Below are 24,742 nucleotides of genomic sequence, written 5' to 3' on the forward strand. Positions count from 1 at the left end.
TTCGGGTCAAATTTCTCAATTTTAGCCTTTTTTCATAGTTTAATTGCCTTTACATTTTGTATGCCCCACTACTTAATGTATGTATGGCCTTTTCAGCACAAATTCTAAACTGAAATAGTAAAAACTACATCGATTAATGGAGTAATTAGTAGTTTATCACGCCCAAATGTAAAGTATCATCACCAATTGGTCACATAAAGACAGATTCTGCGTATAAGTATAAACAGCTCCTGCGTAATGTATTTTTGTGAATTTTCTTGGATTTGGCCTCTTTACGAGCATTTTGGCCTGACTTGTCTACCCGTCTGGCTTTCTTTGGTAAATCCTATCTGGCAACCCTGCCATGCACCCCTCAAGCTTAGTTCTGGACCCACTAATCGACCTAGTTGGATTGTTCGAGGCTTAAGCAAGAATATACGCAGGGCATCGAGGAAGTGGTAGGAAGGCCTTTATACTTTAGTTTAAAAGAGAACGGGGAACGAACTTCCTTTTCCGTTGTTAAACAAAGTTTCGCTACACCTTTTTGTTGCTCCCCTTTGTCAAATAAATTATGAAGGTGGGGGTCATAAGGCTTTATAGAACAAAGGAAATTAAAGAAAATTTTCGCGGATAGAATTTTATAACTTTTTCGGATTAGCGGAATTTTTCATCTGTTGTCTTGTAAAAAGGGACGTGGAATATCTTGGTTTTCTGGTCAGTAATATATATCAACAATTTGGAACACGGATTTTTGGCTAAAATTGACCGCATCAGCAGATTTGAAAAAGTTTGCGGAGCGGTGGATTTCTGGATTCTAGTATGGACTGCTTGAGTGCGGGATGATTTAGTTGTGGCATCTTTTGTTCCTTGTACAGCTCTGTTTTATCTGGCTTTGTAAAATGACGATATTCTTTGTAACATAATACGGGTTGTGTTTGTTCTTAGGCCCTGTGATCTTTCTGCTGAATTTTTGGTAAGATTCTCAGATTGAAGATCAAATAATTTATTTGCATTGAAGCAATTAAGCATGCAAAAATCCTTTCTCAGAGTCATTTTGTTTCATTAGTCATATTCATTTAAAAGACCACTCAAGGACGTCGAAGAGGGGGGGTGTGCGGGGGTCAACCGCCCCTTTTGCATTTTGATAGGAGGGGCAAAGGGGCCAAAGTTCCCTTTTCATAGAAGTTCCCTTGACATCGGTCGTTTGTACGAAAGATTCTTATGAAATTCTTACTGTACTGTCTTATTCATGACGATATTTTTCAAAGTTTGTAAAGAAATTTCTTATGCCAAAATTTAGCCGATTTTCAAGATACCTACAGAAGATCGAAACAAAAGGACAGTTACGAAGAAATTGCTGGTAGCTGGGAATTATTTTTCAAATGCCCTTCTACTCAAGCCTGCCCCCTTGCCCTTACTCTATATTCCTTCGCACACGTTGAGTTTCCAAGTTCCTAATGCCCGTATTCCAGGTGTTCATGATTCTTACAATGATTTATAAAGCTTTTGATTTCAATAGCTGTCACTGTTCGCGAATTGTTTCGTGCCAATGTAATGAATCGCGATTTCAATGTGTTACACCTCTGCGGCCCAGTTTGTCTGCGGAGTGTAGCAAAACAAAGCCATCGCTAAAAGCGGTTATTAGCTGGATGTGTTTCCAAAACAAATTTTTCAAACTGTTCGGAGGACATGGTTTCAGGCCTGCTTCCAAGTCGACATGTTTTCGTACACAGACATGATCTGATGGTATTGCAAGCTGATAATTCTGGACAGACCTACGCATGTGAGGCCTTTCTTGTTATTTCGCTTCGCTTACTTAACCTGATAACGAGTTATAATTAGGGCAAATCGGCCTACTGCTTTTAGCTGAACGATTAAATTCCGCTTTCTCTCGTTTTTACCTTAAACCACATCTTGGCTAACGGCCTAGGAATCACATGTTAGCTGATCAGAGTTCTCGCTCGACTCTCATAAAATCATCATTGGATTTTATGATGTTGAAAGGTGAGTCCCCCCGGTTTTAATGAGACGTACGTTGTATCTATGAACCTATACACCTGCTCGCCCATTCCTTGCGAATTGAAATTTGCTATGGTGACTAGCTTTTAAAATTGACTTATACTTTTATTCGTAGAAGACATGGAATTGTACTTCTTGCTTCGTTATGTGACTGGCCTCATGCGTTGATGAAAAGCCTTCGATTTGTATTGGTGGCAGAGCGACGATGACTACAGCAATCGTTGAGCTACTAAACGGGCTTCATGGCTACCTTATTATATCGATAATGCGACTAAATTCAGGCTTACAGCACTTTTCGTGATATTTTGAAAGAAGCACTTCATCGTCCCAAGAAAGCGACAACAAAAGGCAATTTTTGATAAAAAACACATGAAGGAGTCGAGCAAAGAGAGTGGGATGCGAAGCGCTCGTGTCAGCCCAAACCAGGGCCAGACCATAACCAATTCGAATGGTGTTAAATCGGTCGATACGACAATCAATGTCCAGAAAATCGCGGTCCTCCCTGACACAGATCAGTCAAGTAAAGATCCAGCGGGAGGAGAGCATAAAAATGGGGTCACATCCCATCCAAAGTCGATTTTACGAAAAGAGACGAGATACCCGAGCCCGGAACCGACTACGGGCCTTGTTGACTTCTTACAGCGGATTTTAAACCCAGAATTCGATAGCCCAGCCTTGGAGCGAATATACCGTCGTTATTTCACGAAACAAAAACGCCTTTCAATAATATTTCTTGTTCTTACTTCGATTGTGGTGAATATTGGATTGATCATTTTGTACAGTGTACATTTTACTTGGAACAGCAACCTGCAAACAAAAAGGATTGTAATATCATGCACAGCCTTGGCATTTGACTGCTTGTTAATTGCCCTCTTTGTTTGTTCTCCAAAATGTGGCCCGAACCCCGTTCTCCCTCGTTTGGCCTGGATTTCCATGCTCCTTCAATTGATTCTCGATCTCTGTTTAAATTATTCGCCACTTACCCCGTTGGATTCTGTGGGCATGTTCGTCTTTTTCGTCTACCTGACCTATTCGCTGCTACCGTTTCGGTTATATTCCTGTGTTGCTATTGGCCTTTTGGTAACCGTAATCCACATTACTTTTACTGGAGCACTGGCCTCTCGGAACAGAGAATACTTAAAAGATCTGGTACGTAACTATTATTTTTACTCCCTTTACCCATGGTCTGGAAATGTTTTCAGTGAATTTTTTACACTTTATAACTCTAATCTCTAATTATAGGGGTTTTTTATCAGTCTCAAAACCACAGATAACACTTCACTCAATAGGAACAAACGGTCATGTTCATTTCTTCGGTATTCTTTAAAATGGGAACGAGGTTACTTAGTACCACTTTTTAGCAATATGTTCCTTTGCAGTATCAGTGAATAAAGTCCATCAATAAACCGAATATATCCGGTTTTTTATTGCGAGAAATCATTTATTGTGTAATTTCTTTGGCTTTAAGGAATGGAATATTTATGAGGCACGTGACCATATGCCTGCTAACTTATATTCAATCAAAATCGACGGGTTTCTCAAATCCCTGTTTTCTGATTATTTTCATCAAAAAGCTCGATTCATGGGACTGAGAGAGCTCCGTGTGTGTTCCGAAGCGTTTATTCAGAGGACTCGCGCACTTGAAAAGTTTGACTTGAACGGCACCTGATTTGATGCACAATCATTATGCCGCGAGAAAGCCTTTTTGAAATTAGCATTTAAATCACTGATTTTTCAAAGGATCAAAACTCAGTTTTGAGTTTCAAGCCTTGAAAATCTGCTTGCTAAGTCATTTATCCTCAGCGTTTCTCGACTGTCGAAAATAACAGCTGCAATATAATCCTTTGGAAATGCGCATACTGATTTCAGTCTAATGAAAAGTGCACTGTGAACTTACCAAAGCATCCATAATTGCTGGACTGATAAAAATTTCTTGCAAATATTTTTTGAAAATCTGTGTGAAAAACTAACCTGAATTTGAAATCGAAATGGATCGGGGCAGCTGCATGGCCTGAATGTTTACAGTACCGAATCTTTGTCCAATACAGACAAGAAAACTAGGCACAATGATACGGAGGACTTAACATAAAACTACCACAATGTTTTTAGAAAAATACCTTTAGAAAAGTCTCTGGTAGTCTCTAGAAGATGCTCCATATTTCTTCTGCAGTATGAGATATATTATCATCAGCTGTGAGGAGGCATTAAAAAATAGCATTGTTTTGTTTGAATTCTATTGACTCATGAAGAATATATCTTATTGTGAAAGGTTTATGCTAAGTAAAAGACTTTGTTTCCAAGAAATAGGGAAAGAAAGGAACAAGGAGCGAAGCAAGATCTGACAGAACATTCTTTAGGCTTGCCGAAACATGCAGTCTTCTGTGAAAATTGATACCAGGAAAAAAATTCATAAATATTCCTTCAGGAAGATATTTCTCGTAAGAAACGTGAAAAAAAATTAATTTATTAAATAAGATGTAGGTAGGCCAGATGCATTACGAATAAAGTTGCTTTCAGAACCAGAAGATCTTTCCAAGGTGGGTGAATATGAAGGGGATTCCTTTGAGGAGAATCAATTATTATTGACTGAACTACTTCAGAGAAGAACAGATCCAGCAGACCTTTTCTGACAAAAGTGTATGGAAATCGCTTTGTGCTTCTCGAAAAGAGCAGTCTTTCACTGGCGACTTCCTGGCGACTTGTTCCCATATCTTATTGCTTGATGCACCAAGTCAAAAGAGCTTCTCTAAGATTTTACCAGCTTCCAAGAAACTTTGGATTGGTTCTTGTGGTACGATCGGGCCAGATCAGAGGTGGGGTGGCTGTCAGCCTGGGAAGGATACGTTGTATTTTAAAGGGTTCATGCTCCTCGTGAAGTCTTCACTCATGAAGGGTGCATCATTGAATCCAGGAAGTTTTAAAGGGACTGTGTCCCGACGCATTTCACTGGCTATTTAAATTTCCCATTGGTTTGACTGTACAACAGACCTATTGTTACGTATCCAATCGGTTAATTCTGAATGGTTGACTGACGGGAAATAGTGCCCTCAAACCTTTTTCTCATTCGTGTAAAATAGACAGAAGCCACATGGCACTGATTGTTGTTATTTCCAACAAGCAGTCGGAATGGGTCTCTATCATATGTAAATCTCTGGTCCCTACCCAGCTTTGTGGTTTCGTCAAAACAACGGCCTGGTACGGACATTCTTTGATGCCCTGTGGCGTAGATTGGGGCAAATTTGTCCTTATTTACAACTATTCAGAACAATGAAACTTCAAATTACATTGAAAAGTCTCTGATTAATCCCCCTGGCTACGATATGAAACCAACTTTCAAATATAATGACAGGTGGCATTTCTTCGCGTTATGAATTATTGAAATGGTATACATTATTTTAGTAACGACCTCCGTAACGCACAGTGAATGAAGAAATCGCGCTCTCAAATCAGGTCCAGTAAACCTCCTAATAATTTTGAATTCTAACTCGTCATTCTTGTTTACGGATACCGCATGCTGGATAACGGTGAAATGGCTCAGGGGAAGAGGGACGGGGCCCCCTCTGTTAAAGATGTTTGAAAACTGTGCTTTTCTTCCTCTTTTAAAGTCTTTTTGTGACTCCACCGTGCTCAATTTTTGACCTTGTTATCATAAGGTCTATGATAATTGATACCACATTTCTTTACCTAAAAGCATGCACACTGCGTGGATTTCACAATAGGTTAAATTACGGAAACCTGTTAACTCGACTTCACTTCTTCTCGTGTCTTATCCAATGCTAGCTAATCGCCAATGTTGAATGAAGGCCACAACAAAGCAATCAATAGTGGGAGAAGTATCACACTCAAAAATCACGAGATTCATCAATCACAAATAGACATTATTTTTTAAAAGAACAGCAGTTGATATGATCACCAATGGCGGAACGCTGTTTAGGGCACCTTGGCTCGATAACTAAAGGCCCCCGATTAAAAGGAGCCCCAATATATTTCAATATCCATGTTTACAAGACTAGCTCAAGTTGGCCTTGTTTTCAGCAACTGTAAAATTTCTGAAGCATATAACTCAGCTTCCCCTAGTTAACAAGAGAATCATCATTTTAATATCTTCGTATTATGATTAACTTGCTATAAACCAATTAATGGGACCTTCTTGAAGTCCGTAGATAGGTGCCTTTGCTCCGCCTGTGGTAGTCATATGTTGCCTTCAACGAAAATCGGTTGCCCCGTACCCAACAAACAGTAACGGACAAGGGTACCCCTATTCTGCTTAGATGGCAAGTCACATCCCCCAAAAACTAAATATCTGCTTGGTGACTTTTGCAAAGTACCGACAGAGACAGGTTGAGACCTCCGTCAACGTATGAGCAAGCAATCTAAATTGTAATAGGTGCAGTGTTTGTTATGTAATTGTTATGGCAACCACATCCAATTCAATTTTTGAGAATTGAAAACAGTGAAGAACTTTTAATCGAGTCAATACACCGTGTGTTTATTTTACTATTGTAGAACAAAACTGGTTTTGTAAACAAGCTTCCTTCGCAGGGGCTTTAAACACACGGAAATCCAACTCGGTATGCTGTTTGCAATGCCGCCCCTATTCATACTATTTGTGATGTCCACTCCGTAAAGCAATGCATAGGAGTCTTTTTATATGTAACACTCTTGAACCCATTCACACTTGAACCCATTTCATCATTCTCATATTTCTGCATGTTTTACACTATTGTATTAAACTTTTTTCGTATTTTTGAACGCCATTTTAAATAACAAATAACTTCTACTTGCAGCTTGGTGCAAATGCACTGATATTTGTTGCTGCAAATATAGTTGGATTGATAGATTACATAGTAACAGATGTCAATCAGCGAAAGGCCTTCATGGAAACGAGGGAAGCTCTGCAAGTCAAGATAACACTGGAGCACCAAAATAAAGAACAGGTCGGTATGCCTACCTATTTTTACACTGTGGCATCCAGGATTTGATTACCAAAAACAAGGTAGATCTTGAGGTGTTACAACAAAGTGGACTTTCATTAGCGGGATAAGAGAGCTACAACACCTGCCAAAAGACCCTGCTAAACTTCTCCAAAAGTTCCACTGCATTCCCTTCTTTCCTTCCAAACAATGTTGCTGAGGTTCAGTTGGTTCAATTGGTCCCTGTCAGATTTTTTGGATATACAACTACAATCAACATTGTTTTGAGGGGAAGGGGGTGTGGTGTCCTGTATACCCCCAGACTGTTACCTTTTTCTAAACAGCAATGAAGCAACATGATGTTTTAAAAGATTTTTTGGAGACACTTGGAGAGCTTCTTTTGGGGCTTTCGATTAGAATTTTCCAACTTAACTTGCCAATAAATGGGCGTTTTTCATTATGATTATGCTCAAATGCTACTCTAAAAAAGTTTGAAACCTTTTCTGCCTGGTAAATTTGCAACAAGCAATTAATTGTGTCACAGATTGGTATTTCTTGTCGTGACTGTTCTCTTTAATCAGAATCATGATTTACAAAAAGCATTGAAAATTTACCTTGGAGGGGATTTCAGTCTATAATCGAAATTTCACGATAGCTCTTGGAGACAAGTAATCACGCTCTTGATCTGTGTTATTTTCTCATTTAATTTTTATAATTAACAGGTAGTTCATTGGGAGAACAGTTTGAGAGAGGGATTCATCCTTTTTGCCTATAGTGATGCTCTGATTTAGATTAACGAAAACAAGTCAAATGACGATAGAACACAAAGTATAAAAATTTGAAATGTTTAATTGGTGAAGGTTTGGTTGTTTTTTTAGTTCTTTTCTGTTGGAGTAATTTTGTAAGTGAGACGTTTTTGAACCTCAGGTCTCTCTGTTTCTTCTATAAAATATAGGTGATGCTTCCTTTGGCTATGATAAGATATTTAATTGCTAAGGGATAATTACCTTTATTATCCCTAATGCAAAATGAAATATTTGGCAGGCCTATCCTATTTTGAAATTTATTCCTTCAGGACCTGCAGGTCTCGGACCTCTCAGTTCTACGGAAAAAACACATGTAATTTTTACAAGGAACTTTTTCCTTTGCTCTTATAGCGAAGATTGTTGTTGTCAGTACTGCCAGCACATCTCGCAAGCAAAATCATCAAAGACATGAAGCACGATGGAAGACTGCTGGAAGATGCTTCTGGGTTCCGCGAAATATACATCGACAAGCACGAGTACTGCAGGTGCACATCTATTTGCATTTATTGTTGAGATTTTCTGACAGTTTACACAGGGTTCCAAGGTTTCGAAACCTTACAGATCGTTTGTTGTCTGTTCAAGCGGTTTGATGTTCAAGCGGTTTGATTGTGCAGGAATCGCATAGGCGAGAGGACATGTGGAGGTCGTAGGGAATTTCAGGGGGCTCGGGGCCTTCAGCCTTCAGCATTTCAGAAAAAGAATGTTTACAAATTATTGGGAGGTGTAGTTTGTAGTAGTGGAAATTCATGGATATAGTAGAATATTCTATGACTTTTTTAATTAAAATTTTTATTTTCAAGCTACTCTTGTGCAGCACAACCTGCCTCAAAAAGATCGTTTTGACTCACCTTGCGTGTGAACAATTTTCTGATTTTTCTTCACAGCAAATCTCTTCACAGAAAGTAACTGATTGATCTTGTATCTTTCAATTGTCTTTGATCTCCTTTCATTGAAATATTATAATTGTCCCTTCTTTATTATAGCATTTTGTTTGCTGATATTGTTGGATTTACAAGCTACTCCTCAACTGTTCCGGCCGAAGAGCTAATTATTATGTTGAACGAGCTATTTGCAAATTTCGACAAGCTGGCCAAGGTTAGTTGCTTTAGAATAATTATTCTTGTGGGAATAAGAAACAGCCATTGTAAATATTAACGGCAAAAAATGCCAGAAAATGTATACTCTGCCTTTTTGTAATTGAATGTTACAAGAACCTCTTTTCGTAACATTTGTGGTCATGAGAACTAACTTGGCACACGTGAAGTTAATTTATTCGAGCAATTTCACGTGTAAGCAATTACAACAACTTCATAAAGAAAGTCACGTTCTTTTTTCCGATGTTATTTAGTTAGAAACTGCTCCCCCCGTCAAGAGGTGTCCGCCTGTAGTGGATCTATATCCAGTTGCAGTATACAAACATATGCGTGCGTTGAAAAACATTTGCTTCTTTTTAAAAGGAGCTTGAATTCTCGCTTGGCTTTCCAAAGCTTTGTACGTTGGCGATTGTTTATCTAAGGTTTTTTATTGAGTCAGAGTATATCAACAATCTCATTTACAATTTATCAAGTCACTTTTTCGAGGTTTGTCGTCCCTTTGCTCCGCCTCAGTTGCCTTGCAGTGAGCATGCGCAAATGCTTTGTCTGTCATGGATAGATTCTCCAGCTTCATGGTATCGTCACCAAGCCTCTTAATCCCGTAATCTTTTTGAAAATCTTTCGACTTAGGCCCTTGGCTATTGTGAGCCGCCATTTTTGGCATCGTTTCAATAATTCTACAACCCTAGAATATACATATCTGAATAAATTTATTATCATAAATCTTGAATATTTCGATAGCATCTGTAAAGACTGTTAAATCTGTTTCTTATGTGGATAAGATAGATCCATTATCCACCTTGAGTTCCTTGTGTATCTTCTTCCATGTCCTAACGAGTCACAGGTGCGGGTTTGACATTAAGAAGATTTTCTTAAGCTTTATGTCTTATTAGTTATGAGATTTTTAGCTACATACCGTTTCTTGACATGTCGAATGAGTGAATTTTAAAGTTAGTTTTCCTTTCGTAGAAAAACAACTGTGATCGAATAAAGATTTTAGGAGATTGCTATTATTGCATAAGTGGTTTAAACGATAAAGAAGAAGACGCTAAGGCACATGCTGTCGATTCTGTTGAAATGGGCCTGGACATGGTAGAGCATATCAAGTACGTTGCCAAAGACTTAATAAATTGACCCCATAACCAATTTCAAGATAGCTTCAACAGAGGCTTGTTATGGAACCTGAAGTTTCCAGGCAAAAGCCTAAATATTTTGAACTTCGTGCCCTTTTTCCATTGTTTTATCCGATAGACATCGATTAATCAATTTTTTATCTTTGTGCTTTTAATAGAGTAATACCACGATTTTATTTCTGTTCTTCTAAAAATTGATTTACAAAATGCAGTTTATGAAATTTGATAATTTTTCTTTCCAGAAAAGTTCGTGAGCAAACTAAAGTTAGCGTATTGGACATGCGTGTTGGCATCCATTCAGGAAATGTTTTAGCTGGTATTTTAGGCCAACAAAAATGGCAGTTCGATGTCTGGTCCAATGACGTCACCCTAGCAAACAAGATGGAATCGTCAGGCATCCCAGGGTAACCAAAGCGTTTTAGTCCAGGGTTCTGTTCTTCAAAACTGCCAATATAATTTAGCATTTCATTTACCCTGTAGTCATTTTAATTTTAATTGTCTTCAAAGTCAGTGCTTGTTTAATTCGTCTCTGAAATGAAGTCTCCTAAATTCAGGGCAATTTAGGCCGGCCCATTATGGTAGCACTTTTCTATACCCAGAAAGCTTTACTACTTTTGCTTTACTTTTGTGAATATTGAGTTTGACTTGATAACCAAATTTACTCAAATGTTTAGGGCCATTATAACTGAGAACGTCCAAAAACAAATAACAAATATCAGTCAAAACCTAATGAACTTGATTTTGCCAAGCATGTCAATTCAAAATTTAACTCCGCATTTTGCATTCTAAAAGATGTTACAGCAACGATATATTCGGAGGATTAGGCCAGTTGGTAATAAACAGCCTCATTGTAATACAAGTCTTAATCATTTTCTGTATTTCAGGCGTGTGCATATCACAGCAACAACGTTTGAGCTGATCCAGGACGTTTATGAGGTTGAAAATGGAGAGGGTGAAAAAAGGAGTGAATACATCAAAGACAATAACATTCAAACATATTTAGTTTCTTCAAAGAAAAAGGAGGAGCCCAGTTCAACGGTATTCTTTTACACTAACCTTGTATCATTTTGTATTTTCAACGATGAATTCATAATATATTTCTTACAGCATTTATTGTTATTCCATATAACGAAGCCAGAAACATGACAATGATAACTGTCCATTCAGGCTGATGTTTTGTAATCATTTTATATCGAATCTGAATTTCAAGATATACGTAAATCTGTGCAACAGTTTCTATGGTTTGAGAAGTTTATTTTCAGATTGATGTTTTGTGATAACCATATCTTGTATCCAGATTGAAAGATTTATGAAGATCTGTTTAATGCTTTAAAAGGTCTGATGAATGTCCTCCAGGATGATACCTCGGGGGTTGTTATCTATTCAATCTTTTATACCAGTCAACAGGCCTTTTAAATTACGAAAGCCTCTTTATCAAACTTTTGCATATTTTGTGGAATTCTTCACGTGACCGATTCTGTTATTTACAGGATTTGCAAGAAGTTCAGCTTTCCAAAAAGGAAATAGAGAAGCCTGCTAGAAAGTTCAGTAGAATTGCAAACGTGGCAAGGATTTCATCTGCTGTAAGGCGACGAAAGTCAGGGGAAAGCCAGAGTCGAGAGATGTCTGAGACCATTATTGGAGCTGACGAGGTAAATCCTAGGATCAATTTTTCACCAGCGAGCCAAGATTCTTGTTCTAGAATCGGTTGTTTGTTAAGAGTTTGTTAAAAATCTTTCAACCTGCTTGAAAAACAAGAGCAAATGACCTTGTGCCAGAGTTTTTCAGTAATTATTGTGTGGCATTCTCAGCCGCCACTCTTACTCCTTACCTTCTCTAGAGATTTTATAACTATTAAACTCAATTATTGCGAGATATATTTTCTTCCCTACTCTTCATAGCTAAACATCTGATCATTATAACCGTATTAAATTGGATTAAGCCCTCTTCTTTAATTTGAGCAATTCCCCCTACTATGATGTTAGATTTTGAAAAAAGCAAATAATTTATAACTTTTGGCAGTATTTTGCATTTGGGGTACCTATATGTGTAGTTTGAAGCAATTTGCTTAAGAGATTGTTTGTGCAGTACTCTTTTATTAAGTTTTTTAGGTAAGAATTATCGTTATTTAGATATATTCTGCATGTCGAAAAACGCCATCCCACCCCCAAAAAAGGTTTCAAGTTTTGAGTAACTTCTTTTCCTTAATACGAATTTGAGTTTGCTGGTGTTTCTTTTTGCAGACGACTGTTGCGGGTCCGCTGATGGGGAGAAGACGAAATCAGTAAGTCGAAATCTGTGTAAAAATGTGTCTATACAATCATCATTGTAGTCTAAAACATCAGAGATGCCTTTTAAGAGGTAGTTTTATAAATATATTAAAAGAGACTCGAAGGCTTCCCTGTTGATGTTGCCTGCCTTCTAGTTTGTGCTTGATTGTTTATAACAGATATTATTTTAACGTATTCTAATTTCAGCAGCGAAATTGAAGCAGCTTATCTAGTTGGACTAAAACTGATTATTCGTAACATCCTTTTTAGGGACGAAGAAGAGTTAAATGGGATTTTGGCTGAAGCTCTGGAACACAAACAGACCCAGTAAAGCCTTTCGTTTTTTTATTACTCACACTTCGTGACTATTTTTGCCTCAAAGAGCAATTTCATCCGGTTATTAAAATGGCGGCTGTAGCTGATTTTCAACGATCATCTTTGTTGCGTATGCAGACGGCAACGTAAAGCTACTTAAAGTTCCTTTAACAATTGAGCTTTTCAATCTGTTGTTAATCGGCAAAGTTTTCTATAAAGCAGTGCAGATCCATCAGATAGTCATAAAGTAATAAGTGAAAATGGATATTTTGATGCAATTCTCGCATGATGGCGATGGGTCTTTATTAGCATCAGGGCCTTCTCTTTGGCGGGGTAGGGTTGGCGGGTGTGTCATTAATGGCAAAAATGGTAGAAAAGTTGGAAGAAAACGTGTTATTTATTTATTAACGCTGAAGATTCAACACCACAGTTCCCTCTTTGAAAAAGATCCCTATCTTGAATTCGATTTAGAAAAATTTCATGAAGCTTGGACCAATCGGGCTGTCTGCTGGGAGCGCCCATCTCCTCCACTGCTCCGTCGGCTATGTTTTGTAATAGAATGCTTATGTTGTTTGCCCTTTATGGATGTTACATATCACACAAAGGCTTCCACATAAATAGTTTTTTCGATCTTTCATAGGTTTGAAACCATAGTGAATCATTATACTTTGAAATTCAAAGACAAGAACTTGGAGCAAATGGTAAGCTTTTTCGATACTGCTTTCATGGTCGATATTTCCTAGTTCAATTAATATTTGGTTTCAATCGTTTGATTTTTAGCAATATAATACTTCTAATGTTAATATCATATTATTTTAAAATTTATACTTATTTTCATTCTAGTACTCTTCACAGAGCAGGAGCTACTGTGTCCTTGCTGTATCTTGCACACTGATTGTAATTCTTGCTTCGTTTTTTGTGGAGCTGATTGTTTTCCCACAGTAAGTTTTTCTAAAGTTTCAATGGATTACCTTTTTCAGGCGTTCAACAGTCCAGTATCTAGCTTATTTTATTTTTAATTAGTTTTCAGTGGTATTAGAGAGTTTAGTAACATTTGGGTCTTGATCGCAATATTAATGTGAAACTGATTTTCAGTCATGTTTTCAACTGTAGCACTTAAGAGCTGTATTTGATAACTTTGAGCAATACAATTGCTACAATAGGCAATAAGTTCATGGCCTCAGGACCTTCTACAAAATGAAGCTGGGAGGGGGGCTCTCGTCCCTTATTTTGGCAGTGAATATGGTGGTTCTTCTGTTGTGAGTCCTTTATTTGCTCTTTGCCCCCACACTTTCACTTGGCATAAGAGCCCTTGGCTTTCAGACCCTTGCTGTGACAGCACATTCCGTATATAAACAATTTAACATTTATAACCTATTATAACCTTTAGTTTTTATTATAAACCCAGTTTTCAAAGGAGACTCTGAGAATTCCTCTTTTTATTTCAGATCCTTGTCTAACTATCTTTCGTCTGGAATATCTTTTCTGTTAATATCCGTGTTCATACTGTTGATATCGGCCGAGAGATTCGGTAACAAGGTAAAATTTTCTTCTGCATTTCAATTGGTAGTCATATTTGAGCCAGGCACCCTAGTTCCACAATTATTTTATTCTAATTTTTTTATTTCTTTATCAAATTTTTGTTGTTTTCTTTTAAAGCTCAGACTTGTGCATGCGTCGGTTTGTTCCTTTTGTATTATTGAGTGTTAATGATTGCTTTCAGGTATATTTAGCTTCGAACTATATTATTATCACACAAAGAATTGTTTTCCTTATAAACAAATAAACGTTTTATTTTAAGAATCTCTAAATTGTATTGCTCCGTAGAAATTCTTTAGCTTAGTGATTCATATTTCAAAATAGATTCAATCCAATGATCTTTTCCCATAGCTGCCATCGTTTGTGATTTCCGTCTCAAAGACAATGCATTACTCGACCCCCGTCCGAAACCTCATTGCCTGCATTTGTGTTTTCCTTGTAATATCTGCTGAAGTGACGGATATGGTAGGTTTAAGTCAATTAATTTTTAAATGCAGCTATTTTTTGCTAAAATCCCAGTCGCTTTCAATTTTGCAAAACTACACGTCTCTTTGAAAGTTCCCATTGACCAGATACTAAATAAGTTTCAAACATTTAAATTTTTAATGTCGAAAGCTGGCATTTTAGCTCAATTTGGTGGCCTAAAAAAGATTCGCAGCATCCCACTAAGATTTTGGCGCTGGTGTCTGAAATAAGACAGAATTAATTTTTCAGCAAGACATGTAGTTTTAATGAGAAATCATGTGTCTCCTTATTTAGAGCTGGAAGCGAGAAAGCCCATCTCTACTGTGAATAAATAGTGGTTGTCATAGATGAGTTGTGATGAAAGTAGGATATGATGATTATGCTGAATAAAGAAAGAATCACTACTCATAGCAGTCTATGTGCTAGCACTTAGGTACCCTGATAACCATCTGCACCGGTTCTGAGCATATGTCTCTCTTACCGGCTGTTGAATTCCTGCCAATAGGTTCCCACATCTCTTCATTTGGCTCTCTGCAATAGCTCTTTCAACTGTACCTTTCTGTATGGTAGCAACCAATTTAATCCTAGAGTCTCTAAGAACAAAATAAAGTTACCAAGTAAAGTCTCGATAACTTGAAACCGAGGCTGCCTCTAAAAAGATAGCTCGAATTCTCATTCACTCGACTCGAACTGTTTTTATCGTTCACTGTTTTTGCCGAACAGTTTTCATCAAAACACTGAGCTAATGGGATAACAACGTGGTTCCCTAGGCCTGTTGATGCTACATGACCGCGATAGATTCTCACTTTCAAAGATGGCTTCCAAACACTAAATTTGTTTTCTAAAAGTTTCCTTTTTTAGTTCTGAAAGTTCTCTATATAGAACGAAATGTCAGGTTGACGCGAAACAGGTGAAGCCTACACACTATATTATGTTGTCTTTCAGAGATATTGCGATTCTGGAAGTAAGAATATTTCGACACTTAACACAACTATCTTGATACCAAGATCCAGTGAATGCGAATACATTCCAGTAAGTATTTTTAATGCTGCAAAATATCAGTTACCATTAAAGTTTTTGTGTATTATTATTAGAATCTTTATATGTATTTTATTTTGTTATATAAAGATGAGTCACATCTCTTGTGAAGCCTTTTCTCTTCTATGGTGTGGTCGTATCTGTTCACATGTGACATGAAATTGAGGTAAACCAATCAATAACCATGTGAGCGGCATCAAGCTCACTGATTGGTCAATCGTTGATTGACAGATGGCTGAATCCACTTAAGTTGATTGGCTTTAACTTTACTCAACTTTTAAGATAATAGTCCTGTTTTCGCTCTTTAGGTTGTTTGTCGATGGTCCTTTTAACTTAAGCATTATAATTGTGGAATAACGAGTTTGCAAATTTGTATGCTTATGTATAACCAAAATAAAGATTTGTTATGAATAATGATTTGTTAATATTCAAGTCAATCATGAATTTCGTAGTGTACTGAAATGCAAATAAAATTTCTAACCCTGCAATGACATTTCCTGAAGGTTTGTGTCCTGAATTTCACGAATCTTGTAATGAGTGCTTTTCAAACCCTTCCCAGAATTACGTACCTTTGCATATCTGATCGATATATGCCAGCCATTGATACACCTATTACAGTCCTATTAATCTGATGCATGCTTTTTCGCAGTACTTCAGTTACAATGCAGTGCTCATATTGATCACAGTATCAGCGATGATCCAGCTCAGCTTTCTGCTCAAAGGATTTCTCATGACAGTCTGTGTCGCTGTTTATATTCTGAGCTTCCATCTTATCGTCGGGGATGAATTTGAATATTACGACGCGGTTATCTACCACGGGTATGTAGGTACTGCCGTTTCACGCCGTGTCTACAAATTTAATCGCTTTGACATCCTTTACACAAATTTTATCAAATTTCAATGCATCAACCAATAATTTTAACAGAGATAATTTGACATGCCTGTAATTTCTAGGATAAGCTTTACAAATAGAGTTCTTAACAAGGGGGAATACCCACTTATATTTCAAACCCGGAGTTTGATCTGTAATACCAGTGGATAAGCTTCAGCTGTTTGAATAAATTTCTTTACCTTTAATTTGTATATATCGTTTCTTAAAAAAATGAAACAATAATTCTTATGAGAAGTTTTAGATTTATTCTCGTAAGGAATTGGCATGAGTATTGACCAGGGGTGTAGAATTTGGCGGGCTCAGGGGGCCTGTACCAATTGCTACTTTTTCTCTGTCTTCTCCCTCCTCGACGTATTCACGTGCATTTTTATTCCATTCTTATTGTGATAATAACATTTAGAACAATCACAACATTATTCTACTATCCGAAAATCAAATGGAAATGTTCCTGTGATACAATCTTTGTTGTTTGTTTCTTTGCTAGTGATAAAACCATAGCTGGAAAAGGGGTATTCCTTTCTGTGGTTCTTGGTGTATGCTTCCTGATTCTTATATTGCATTCAAGACAGGTAGGTGTTATTTCGCTCTTTATTATCACGTACACTCAACAAGCAATGTATTCCAAATTCTTACGTTACTTTGCTAGATTATCTGATTTTTACTCCTGCTACTTGCTATAGCTGCTTGAAAATCAAACCTTGTTTATCAGACGTCTAAGTAACTTTAAAAAAGTTCGTTTAAAACCATCGTTTTGTTTTTGTCTTTAGGTCAAACCGCAGTTATTTTATGAAGTTAGCGTAGAATACTTTAAATACTTCAAGTTTTTAATACTTTATCAGACCTTCAAGCAATGTGACCAAATTTTGTTGCTTTCCACCAAAGTATGTGTTTTTGGTAGTTGTTGGCCAAGTCGTGCTGCCACTCTGAGTAACGAATAGCTGAATTTGAATTTTATTGCAGGCTTCAGTTTCAGTTGGGAAAAGTCACTATTTCAAAAATTAAGCTCGATCAATAAGACTAAATTTTCGCGTGTGGCTAAACTTTCCCCGAATTTTCTTTTCCCTCTCTTCTTTGCCTCTATCTGTATGATTTTCACTTTCCTGATAAGGTGCTTCCTTTCACCATTCGAATTGCAATATGGATCTGCTTTGAAACATATGTTTGCTTAGCTGCAAAAATGATGCACGACACTTTTTATTTGTTTTATTCTTTAAGTTTGTACTTTTGCTATTTGAGAACCTTGGTGCTTCTACATAAATTCAATCATACTACGAATTTTGACACCGAGTTTTATTTGATATCCTTCGATAAAGATTGGCGTCAATAGGGCCTAATTGGACATATACGACGATGTTGTTGAAAATCTATAGTTTTTGCCCTTGTTTAAATAGTGATCAGTTCTTGCACAAATAATGTATTAAAAATAGGAAAATAAAAGAGCTGCAAGCAGGATTCAAACATAATTTCTTAACTGGATATACGATGAATCATTCTACAATTGCTGACAGGTTGTCAAATTGCGGACAGTAATATTTCCTTCATTTTGTGTTTTATTATGTCATGTTTAACATTCATTTTTAGGTTGAAATAACATCAAGAAAACTCATGTTGTGGAAGAAAGATGTGAGTTGAACTTCATGTTTGAATAAAATTTATACCTTTGAGAAAGTTTCCCTAATGAAAAATTTCATTTTGGTCTTATTTTAAAAATGATTGAAGTTCTTTCCAGGCCAGGCCAGGCTCAAGTCTATGATCACACTATGATGTGCTTTTAGGCCTTGCTCAGGTACAGACAAAGAGTACCTTGCTTGTTCTAGGTAATCCCTAACATTTCAGACAACCCCTTGTTTCTTTTTGTTAAGTAATAATTCTATCACCAAATCACATCTGTCTCTGCAGGGGAAAACAAGTTTATAATACCCTTTTCTGGTACAAAAGACCGGTCATATTTCTTCCTAATAATTTTTTCCGCGAATTCAGACAAAGCGGAAAACTGATTATGACAGGAGGAGAACATTGTCCCAGTCTACAGTAAATACCGCGTTTAAGAACCTAGTGAATTAAGAACTTATAGGCTGAAATTATAAAATTAGACCCCCATTTTATAAGATCCCATTCTGCATGAAGTCTGAAATGATATTGTAGGTGCTTTAAAGTAGCTATATACATGCAGTATTAAAAACTATGTTCAGTATTTCAATATTCCTTAACTAAAGTGTTCTACTGCTCATTATTTTACTTACATACAAGTTTTTGGTGGACTCTTGTTTACTCAACTGTCTCAACACCCTCTGTAGGTAGAAGGAATTTCCACTAATAAGTTTGTGGTCCCCTAGAATTCCAAGACTTTTAATCCCAGTAAGCACAATCAAAGTTGAACAAAATGGTAGTTTAAGTTGGAACAAAAGAAATATGTGAAAGCCCTACATGAAAAACCAATTCAAAAACATGGAAAGCCTCATTTCCTATAAAATACCCAATATATAAGAACCTAGTCAGACTGACTTCCAAAATTGTAGATTATACGCGGGTGTTTACTGTATCCCTAAAGCCACAGGAACACAGTTAAACTTTTCAATATCTTTCTTGCTACCATCTTTAATAAATTATAAGAATGTTCATACCTAATTTGTTTGCTCTGAATCTAGGCTCAAGATAAAAAGGACGAAGTGGAGACTTTACGGTATCGCAATGAGAAACTTATGCAGAACATACTGCCGGTTCACGTCTGTGACCATTTCCTTTTGAACCAAGAACGAGACGAGACAGTGAGTAATTACTAGAACAGTTACTTCATATTATATCATACTGTATAACCCTATTCTTCGTAATTTTGCTACTTAGATTGTGCCCATTCCATTATTTTTGTTAAATTAATAGGGAGCTGGGCTCGAAAATCGACTCGATTCTCTCAGCATCCTAGGCAACTATACTAACAAAAACGTTGTTATTTTAATTATCTTAATATTCTATACACAGCTAATCAATCATCAAAATAATTTTTAAACCAAAATCGTTGTTGCTGAATTACATGAATTTGAATTTGAATTTGAATTTGAATTTGAATTTGAATTTGAATTTGAATTAGCTACATTTGCATGCTAAAATATTATGTGGTCAGTTTTCCAAGAAAATGTGACTGTTTTAAATCACGTTTGTTAGGCCAATTTCTTAAAATAAGCCCGTAGCCGGAGTTTCTTCGCTTGGTATTTTTTGTCTGAGATCCATTGTGCCAGAGCAAACTAACTTTTTCAAATATTACATCCCCGAACGTAAAACATGTCACTGTGTCACACTGTTGCACATGCAGTTGCAGCCAGACCGAATCTGATTGGTCTCAGCGTCTCTCTTGGGACCTTCAGTGTCCAATCGGATAAAGATAAATGACTTATCATGGCCAACCAACTAACTGCTCTTCTCAGACCAAAAAAATTTATTCCACGACAGCGTAGAACTTCCTAGGTAACCGTAGATTGTCAGGTAATTTTTAAATGTTTCTATACCTCTGTCAATTTATTTCTAACTAAATTCGTTTTTCCTAGGAACTGTATAGCAGATCGTACGATACTGTGGGTGTGATGTTTGCCTCGATACCTTCGTTTTCTGAGTATTATACCGAGGACAGCATCAACAAAGGAGGCATTGAATGCATGAGACTATTGAATGAAATCATTTCTGATTTTGACGAGGTATGTGTCTCTTTAGTAGATACGACTGATTTTTAAAAGACAACATATGCCTTATTGAAGACAACATAGTAATGACTTAGGATCTTCATGGCTTATCCATTGCTTCTACCGCGTTTGGCAGAATTCTGTGCTGGGCTTATACCCGTGAACTGGCCCTTTGCAGAGTCCTTAATGAAACTTCTTGTATCGAATCGCACCATTGTTGTGAATTCCTAGTTAACATGAAAAATGAAACTAGAGTACAGAATTTTGAATCTCCTTGCAGTCCAAATAGAAAAAGTCTGCTTTAAACAACTGCTACTGATTTTTCAGAAAAGACGTAGCTGTATGAATGATATATGTTGTCATAGAAGAAAAAATAAATGTATTTGTGCATCATGAACGTGATTTGCTTTTTTTAGGCCTTGAACGATCCAAGATTCAAAAGCATCGAGAAAATCAAAACTGTAAACAGCACATTTATGGCTGCTTCTGGTCTCTTTGAAGAGGTTAGTTTAAATAATTCCTTTATGTTGTCTTGCTTTGTTTACTTTATCGTAGCTTTAAATTGGAATATTTGCAAAATCACTTCTAAATATCTTGTTCGAATCCTCAACAGCCTTCACCCAACAGAGAGAAATGGCAACATTTGATCGACCTAACCGATTTCGCCTTGACTTTAAAGCATAAATTGGACTGTATAAACGCTGAAACTTTTAACAATTTTGAGCTTCGAGTTGGTGAGTATATTTTTTCTTTTTTTTCTGTTTTTAAAAAGCTTTTCAACGCCCTCTGACTTTGAACTTCTATTGTAAGGAATGTTCCATGAAATGAAGACTGCATGGTTAACTTTACATTTTCAGAATACATAAGTGTTATGTTTTCCTTGCATGGTTTTGGAGTCGTTTTTGAATTTTTGTTTCAAAGGCATGGCTCAAGGACCTGTGGTAGCAGGGGTAATTGGTGCAAAGAAACCCCATTACGATATTTGGGGTAATACTGTCAACATTTCAAGCAGGATGGAAAGTACTGGCAAGCCTGGCGTGATTCAGGTATGAATTTTTCTATACTACGCAACTCTATTTGGGTGGGATGTAGTGGGGTTTGTGGGGGTCAATAAGTGCCGGAGGGCCTATGGGGCGTGGCTCACTTGTTGCAACTAGATCTCCATAGCATTCCTTAGTATAACAATGATATCTAAAATAAGGCAGCTGAATTTCTGAAATGATTGGTGGCATCGTGGATAAGAAGCTCAAATCCTTTAAAAAACCTTTGTAGCCACACCATAGCACCTCCTTCTACGCCCTTGAAAACTGTAGTGCCTCCAGCCTTTCATTCCCAATGCCCCAACTCCACAGTCCCTACATGCATAATGTTCCCTCACATTTGATACCTTAAAAACCCGGTGACCCACTTATGCCAAATGTCATATAATGAAAAATATCACGGTGTAGTTGGACGAAGACGTAAAACTTTCATTTGAATACTTTCACAGGTGCTGAAAGATACGTATGAAATACTCAACACCCGTGGATTCCAGTTTGAGCAACGAGGCTACGTTTTTGTAAAAGGAAAAGGGAATCTACTGACATTTTATTTGCTGCGGAAGACTTCTCCTTTCAATTAAGACTCTCCGCTGAAAGTTTTATCCATTCTGTTGTGAACACCATAACGAAGACTTTGCTAACTTGCTGGGCGAAAAGCAAAGGAACTTAACGTGGGGTCACGGATCCTGAGGTGCAGGAAGAAGAACGAAGGTCTTCCCCTTTTCTCTTTGATTTTCTTGTCTATAAACAGCAAGTTATGCAAAAGGACATTATAAAAGGCTTGATTAATCAAAAAGCTTAACCTTCTTAAGACTATTCGTAAGGTAAATGAGTGATTATATTGTAGATAGAAGAAACGTTCTGTGTATCGTGAGATTAATATTATGTTTAATTGGGTAAGAGGGTGCTTAATTTATAGATCGTAATATATTGTACACACAAATCAAATCTGGTGTATGTATCACCTAGTACGACATTGAGTTATTAGCTCAAAACAGTGTTTAGAACGCAGATTTTGTTGTTGTGACTAATCGAACGATGTTCACAATGAAGAATACAGGCTCTAGGTGCATAACACCAATGATGACGAGGTACCATTTCGTACAGGTGTATACCTTCTTGTATAGGTCTAACACAATTTATTGACTCAGGAGATTCAACTCATCCGTTAGTGCTCATATCGTTCAACTCGTCTTTCCTAACCAGTATAAGATTTTCTCTCTAAAATAGCACCTTGTTCTACATCTGTATTTAAATTTGATGTTGGATTCGTGGCAAGTTCATTTCCTCATCTTTCATTGAGAAATTGTATTTATGATAGTTCAGTGTATGTCTGCGCAAAAAAGGCAAGCAAATCCGGTCCGTATTCCTAACTGATTTAGGCTACAAACAATATCTCCTCAATTCTGTATTCTGCTTGTGACCGTACCGTACTTCACCTAAAGTCCTTTATTCTCTTCGAAACAAAAATAATTTCCCTTTAGCAAATACAATGGAAACTTTCAATTTGTTCATAATTTCCTCTGCTATTGCATCATTTTCAATGACTTTTGGCAGTTAGTTTTAGCCAAGATTCTCTGTTTGTAGATAGTCGTTTTCGTGTAACGGTACGTGAAATATTGCAGAAATTCTTGTTTCCTGCGTAAACAATAAAATAAGAAACTCTTTTTCAGAAAGTAGCAACCTTCCCCTGCTGCAATTCTCAGAATCAGTTCTGATTCAAAGAAGTAATCCAGCTCTGACTTTGCAAATGGCTGTTTTTTAAAGCATAGGAGAGCCAAAAATATCTGCCTAGTTCAGTCTTGTGCTTCTTTGCATACTTCAAGTCGACCAGGCTTCTAAACGGCTAATAACCATACTGCATGTGTCCATATACTTTTACATACATAAGAAGTACTACTCCCATCTCCAGGTATCTTGTACTAGAAGCACGGAAATCTTTTTAGATGAAATTTTAAATAGTGTGTGTTGAGTAGATTAAATAATGCACTTGAAATGGCAAATAACGAGAAATTGTAATACTTAACAGTTTTTTGTCAGAGTCTACAAAGGATTCAAGTGAATTAGTTTTCATTATGCTGGTGCAAGTCTAGAGGTTATACACGAAGTAAAAGCTTTGTCCTAAAGACTTTAGGACGCATGCTCTTTCAAAAAGTAGAGGTTTGTCACCTGTCTCAAAAGACTTGGCTGTTCTTACTGAAGGGCTGTTCTCGCTTTTTGAAAAAATTTGACCTCTTGTACGGGTCAGTTTTGATAAAAGAGTAAGGCTATAGGCTTAGAAAAATTGTGGAATTTATCGAAAAAAAATGTTTCTTAAAACATGCATCTTGGATTCCGTTTGATCAAAAACGAAAAAAATTGGATTAAGTTTCCGGAACAAAGATAGTTTTTTGAAATATGTAGACTTTTTGTATGGGTTGATTTTGGATAAAAAAGTAAGGCTATAGGCTTAGAAAAATTGTCGAATTTATCTGAAATTCTTTCAAAATTAAAACAGGCTTCTTGGATTCCATTTGATCAGAAACAAGAAGACTTGGATTCAGTTTCGAGAAAAAAGATTGTTTTTTGAAATATTTAGACTTTTGTAGGGGTGGATTTTTGATAAAAAGTAAGGCTATAGGCTTAGCAAAATTATCGAATTTATCTGAAATTGTTTCAAAATTAAAACAGGCTTCTTGGATTCCATTTGATCAGAAATGAAAATACTTGGATTCAGTTTCCAGAAAAAAGATTGTTTTTTGAAATATATAGAATTTTGTAGGGGTTGATTTTTGATAAAAAAGTAAGGCTATAGGCTTAGAAAAATTATCGAATTTATCTGAATTTTTTTTATTAAAACAGGCTTCTTGGATTCCATTTGATCAGAAATGAAAATACTTGGATTCAGTTTCCAGAAAAAAGATTGTTTTTTGAAATATATAGACTTTTGTAGGGGTTGATTTTTGATAAAAAGTAAGGCTATAGGCTTAGAAAAATTATCGAATTTATCTGAAATTCTTTCAAAATTGAAACAGGTTTTTTGGATTCCATTTGATCAGAAATGAAAATACTTGGATTCAGTTTCCAGAAAAAAAGATTGTTTTTTGAAATATATAGACTTTTGTAGGGGTTGATTTTTGATAAAAAAGTAAGGCTATAGGCTTAGCAAAATTATCGAATTTATCTGAAATTCTTTCAAAATTGAAACAGGTTTTTTGGATTCCATTTGATCAGAAATGAAAATACTTGGATTCAGTTTCCAGAAAAAAGATTGTTTTTTGAAATATATAGACTTTTGTAGGGGTTGATTTTTGATAAAAAGTAAGGCTATAGGCTTACAAATTATCGAATTTATCTGAATTTTTTTTTATTAAAACAGGCTTCTTGGATTCCATTTGATCAGAAATGAAAATACTTGGATTCAGTTTCCAGAAAAAAGATTGTTTTTTGAAATATATAGACTTTTGTAGGGGTTGATTTTTGATAAAAAGTAAGGCTATAGGCTTAGAAAAATTATCGAATTTATCTGAAATTCTTTCAAAATTGAAACAGGTTTTTTGGATTCCATTTGATCAGAAATGAAAAT

At 36.5% G+C, this 24,742-nt stretch overlaps 1 protein-coding gene and 1 long non-coding RNA gene across 2 annotated transcripts; one reads left to right on the top strand and one right to left on the bottom strand.

The window, feature by feature from the left end:
• The first annotated feature begins 2,367 nt into the window (after nt 1–2,367).
• On the top strand, nt 2,368–23,196 carry LOC135689774 (adenylate cyclase type 3). Its single transcript, XM_089116319.1, has 24 exons — nt 2,368–3,147; nt 6,786–6,935; nt 8,069–8,202; nt 8,701–8,812; nt 9,781–9,917; nt 10,187–10,348; nt 10,829–10,982; nt 11,435–11,596; nt 12,188–12,228; nt 12,485–12,541; nt 13,170–13,230; nt 13,373–13,470; nt 13,978–14,068; nt 14,420–14,533; nt 15,479–15,565; nt 16,221–16,390; nt 16,948–17,032; nt 18,045–18,086; nt 19,112–19,231; nt 20,006–20,152; nt 20,554–20,640; nt 20,751–20,871; nt 21,059–21,183; nt 21,627–23,196. The coding sequence occupies exons 1-24, from the start codon at nt 2,368–2,370 to the stop codon at nt 21,756–21,758; spliced, it is 3,369 nt and encodes a 1,122-aa protein (XP_088972445.1). The 3' UTR covers nt 21,759–23,196.
• Nucleotides 10,912–16,236, bottom strand: LOC148960206 (uncharacterized). Its single transcript, XR_016143769.1, has 2 exons — nt 16,141–16,236; nt 10,912–15,126 (listed from the first exon to the last, which is right to left on the bottom strand). It is a non-coding gene; the product is annotated as an uncharacterized LOC148960206 (long non-coding RNA).
• Nucleotides 23,197–24,742: the final 1,546 nt, after the last annotated feature.

This window comes from Rhopilema esculentum, chromosome 5 (genome assembly GCF_057945365.1).
Source record: "Rhopilema esculentum isolate cy_ngs chromosome 5, ASM5794536v1, whole genome shotgun sequence".
NCBI lineage: Eukaryota > Metazoa > Cnidaria > Scyphozoa > Rhizostomeae > Rhizostomatidae > Rhopilema > Rhopilema esculentum.

Coding starts and splice junctions, on each gene's coding strand:
- LOC135689774 (XM_089116319.1), top strand. CDS start 2,368: ATGAAGGAGTCGAGCAAAGAGAGTGGGATGCGAAGCGCTCGTGTCAGC. Junction 6,936..8,068: donor AGCACCAAAATAAAGAACAG/GTCGGTATGCCT, acceptor TTGCTCTTATAG/CGAAGATTGTTGTTGTCAGT. Junction 8,203..8,700: donor GACAAGCACGAGTACTGCAG/GTGCACATCTAT, acceptor TCTTTATTATAG/CATTTTGTTTGCTGATATTG.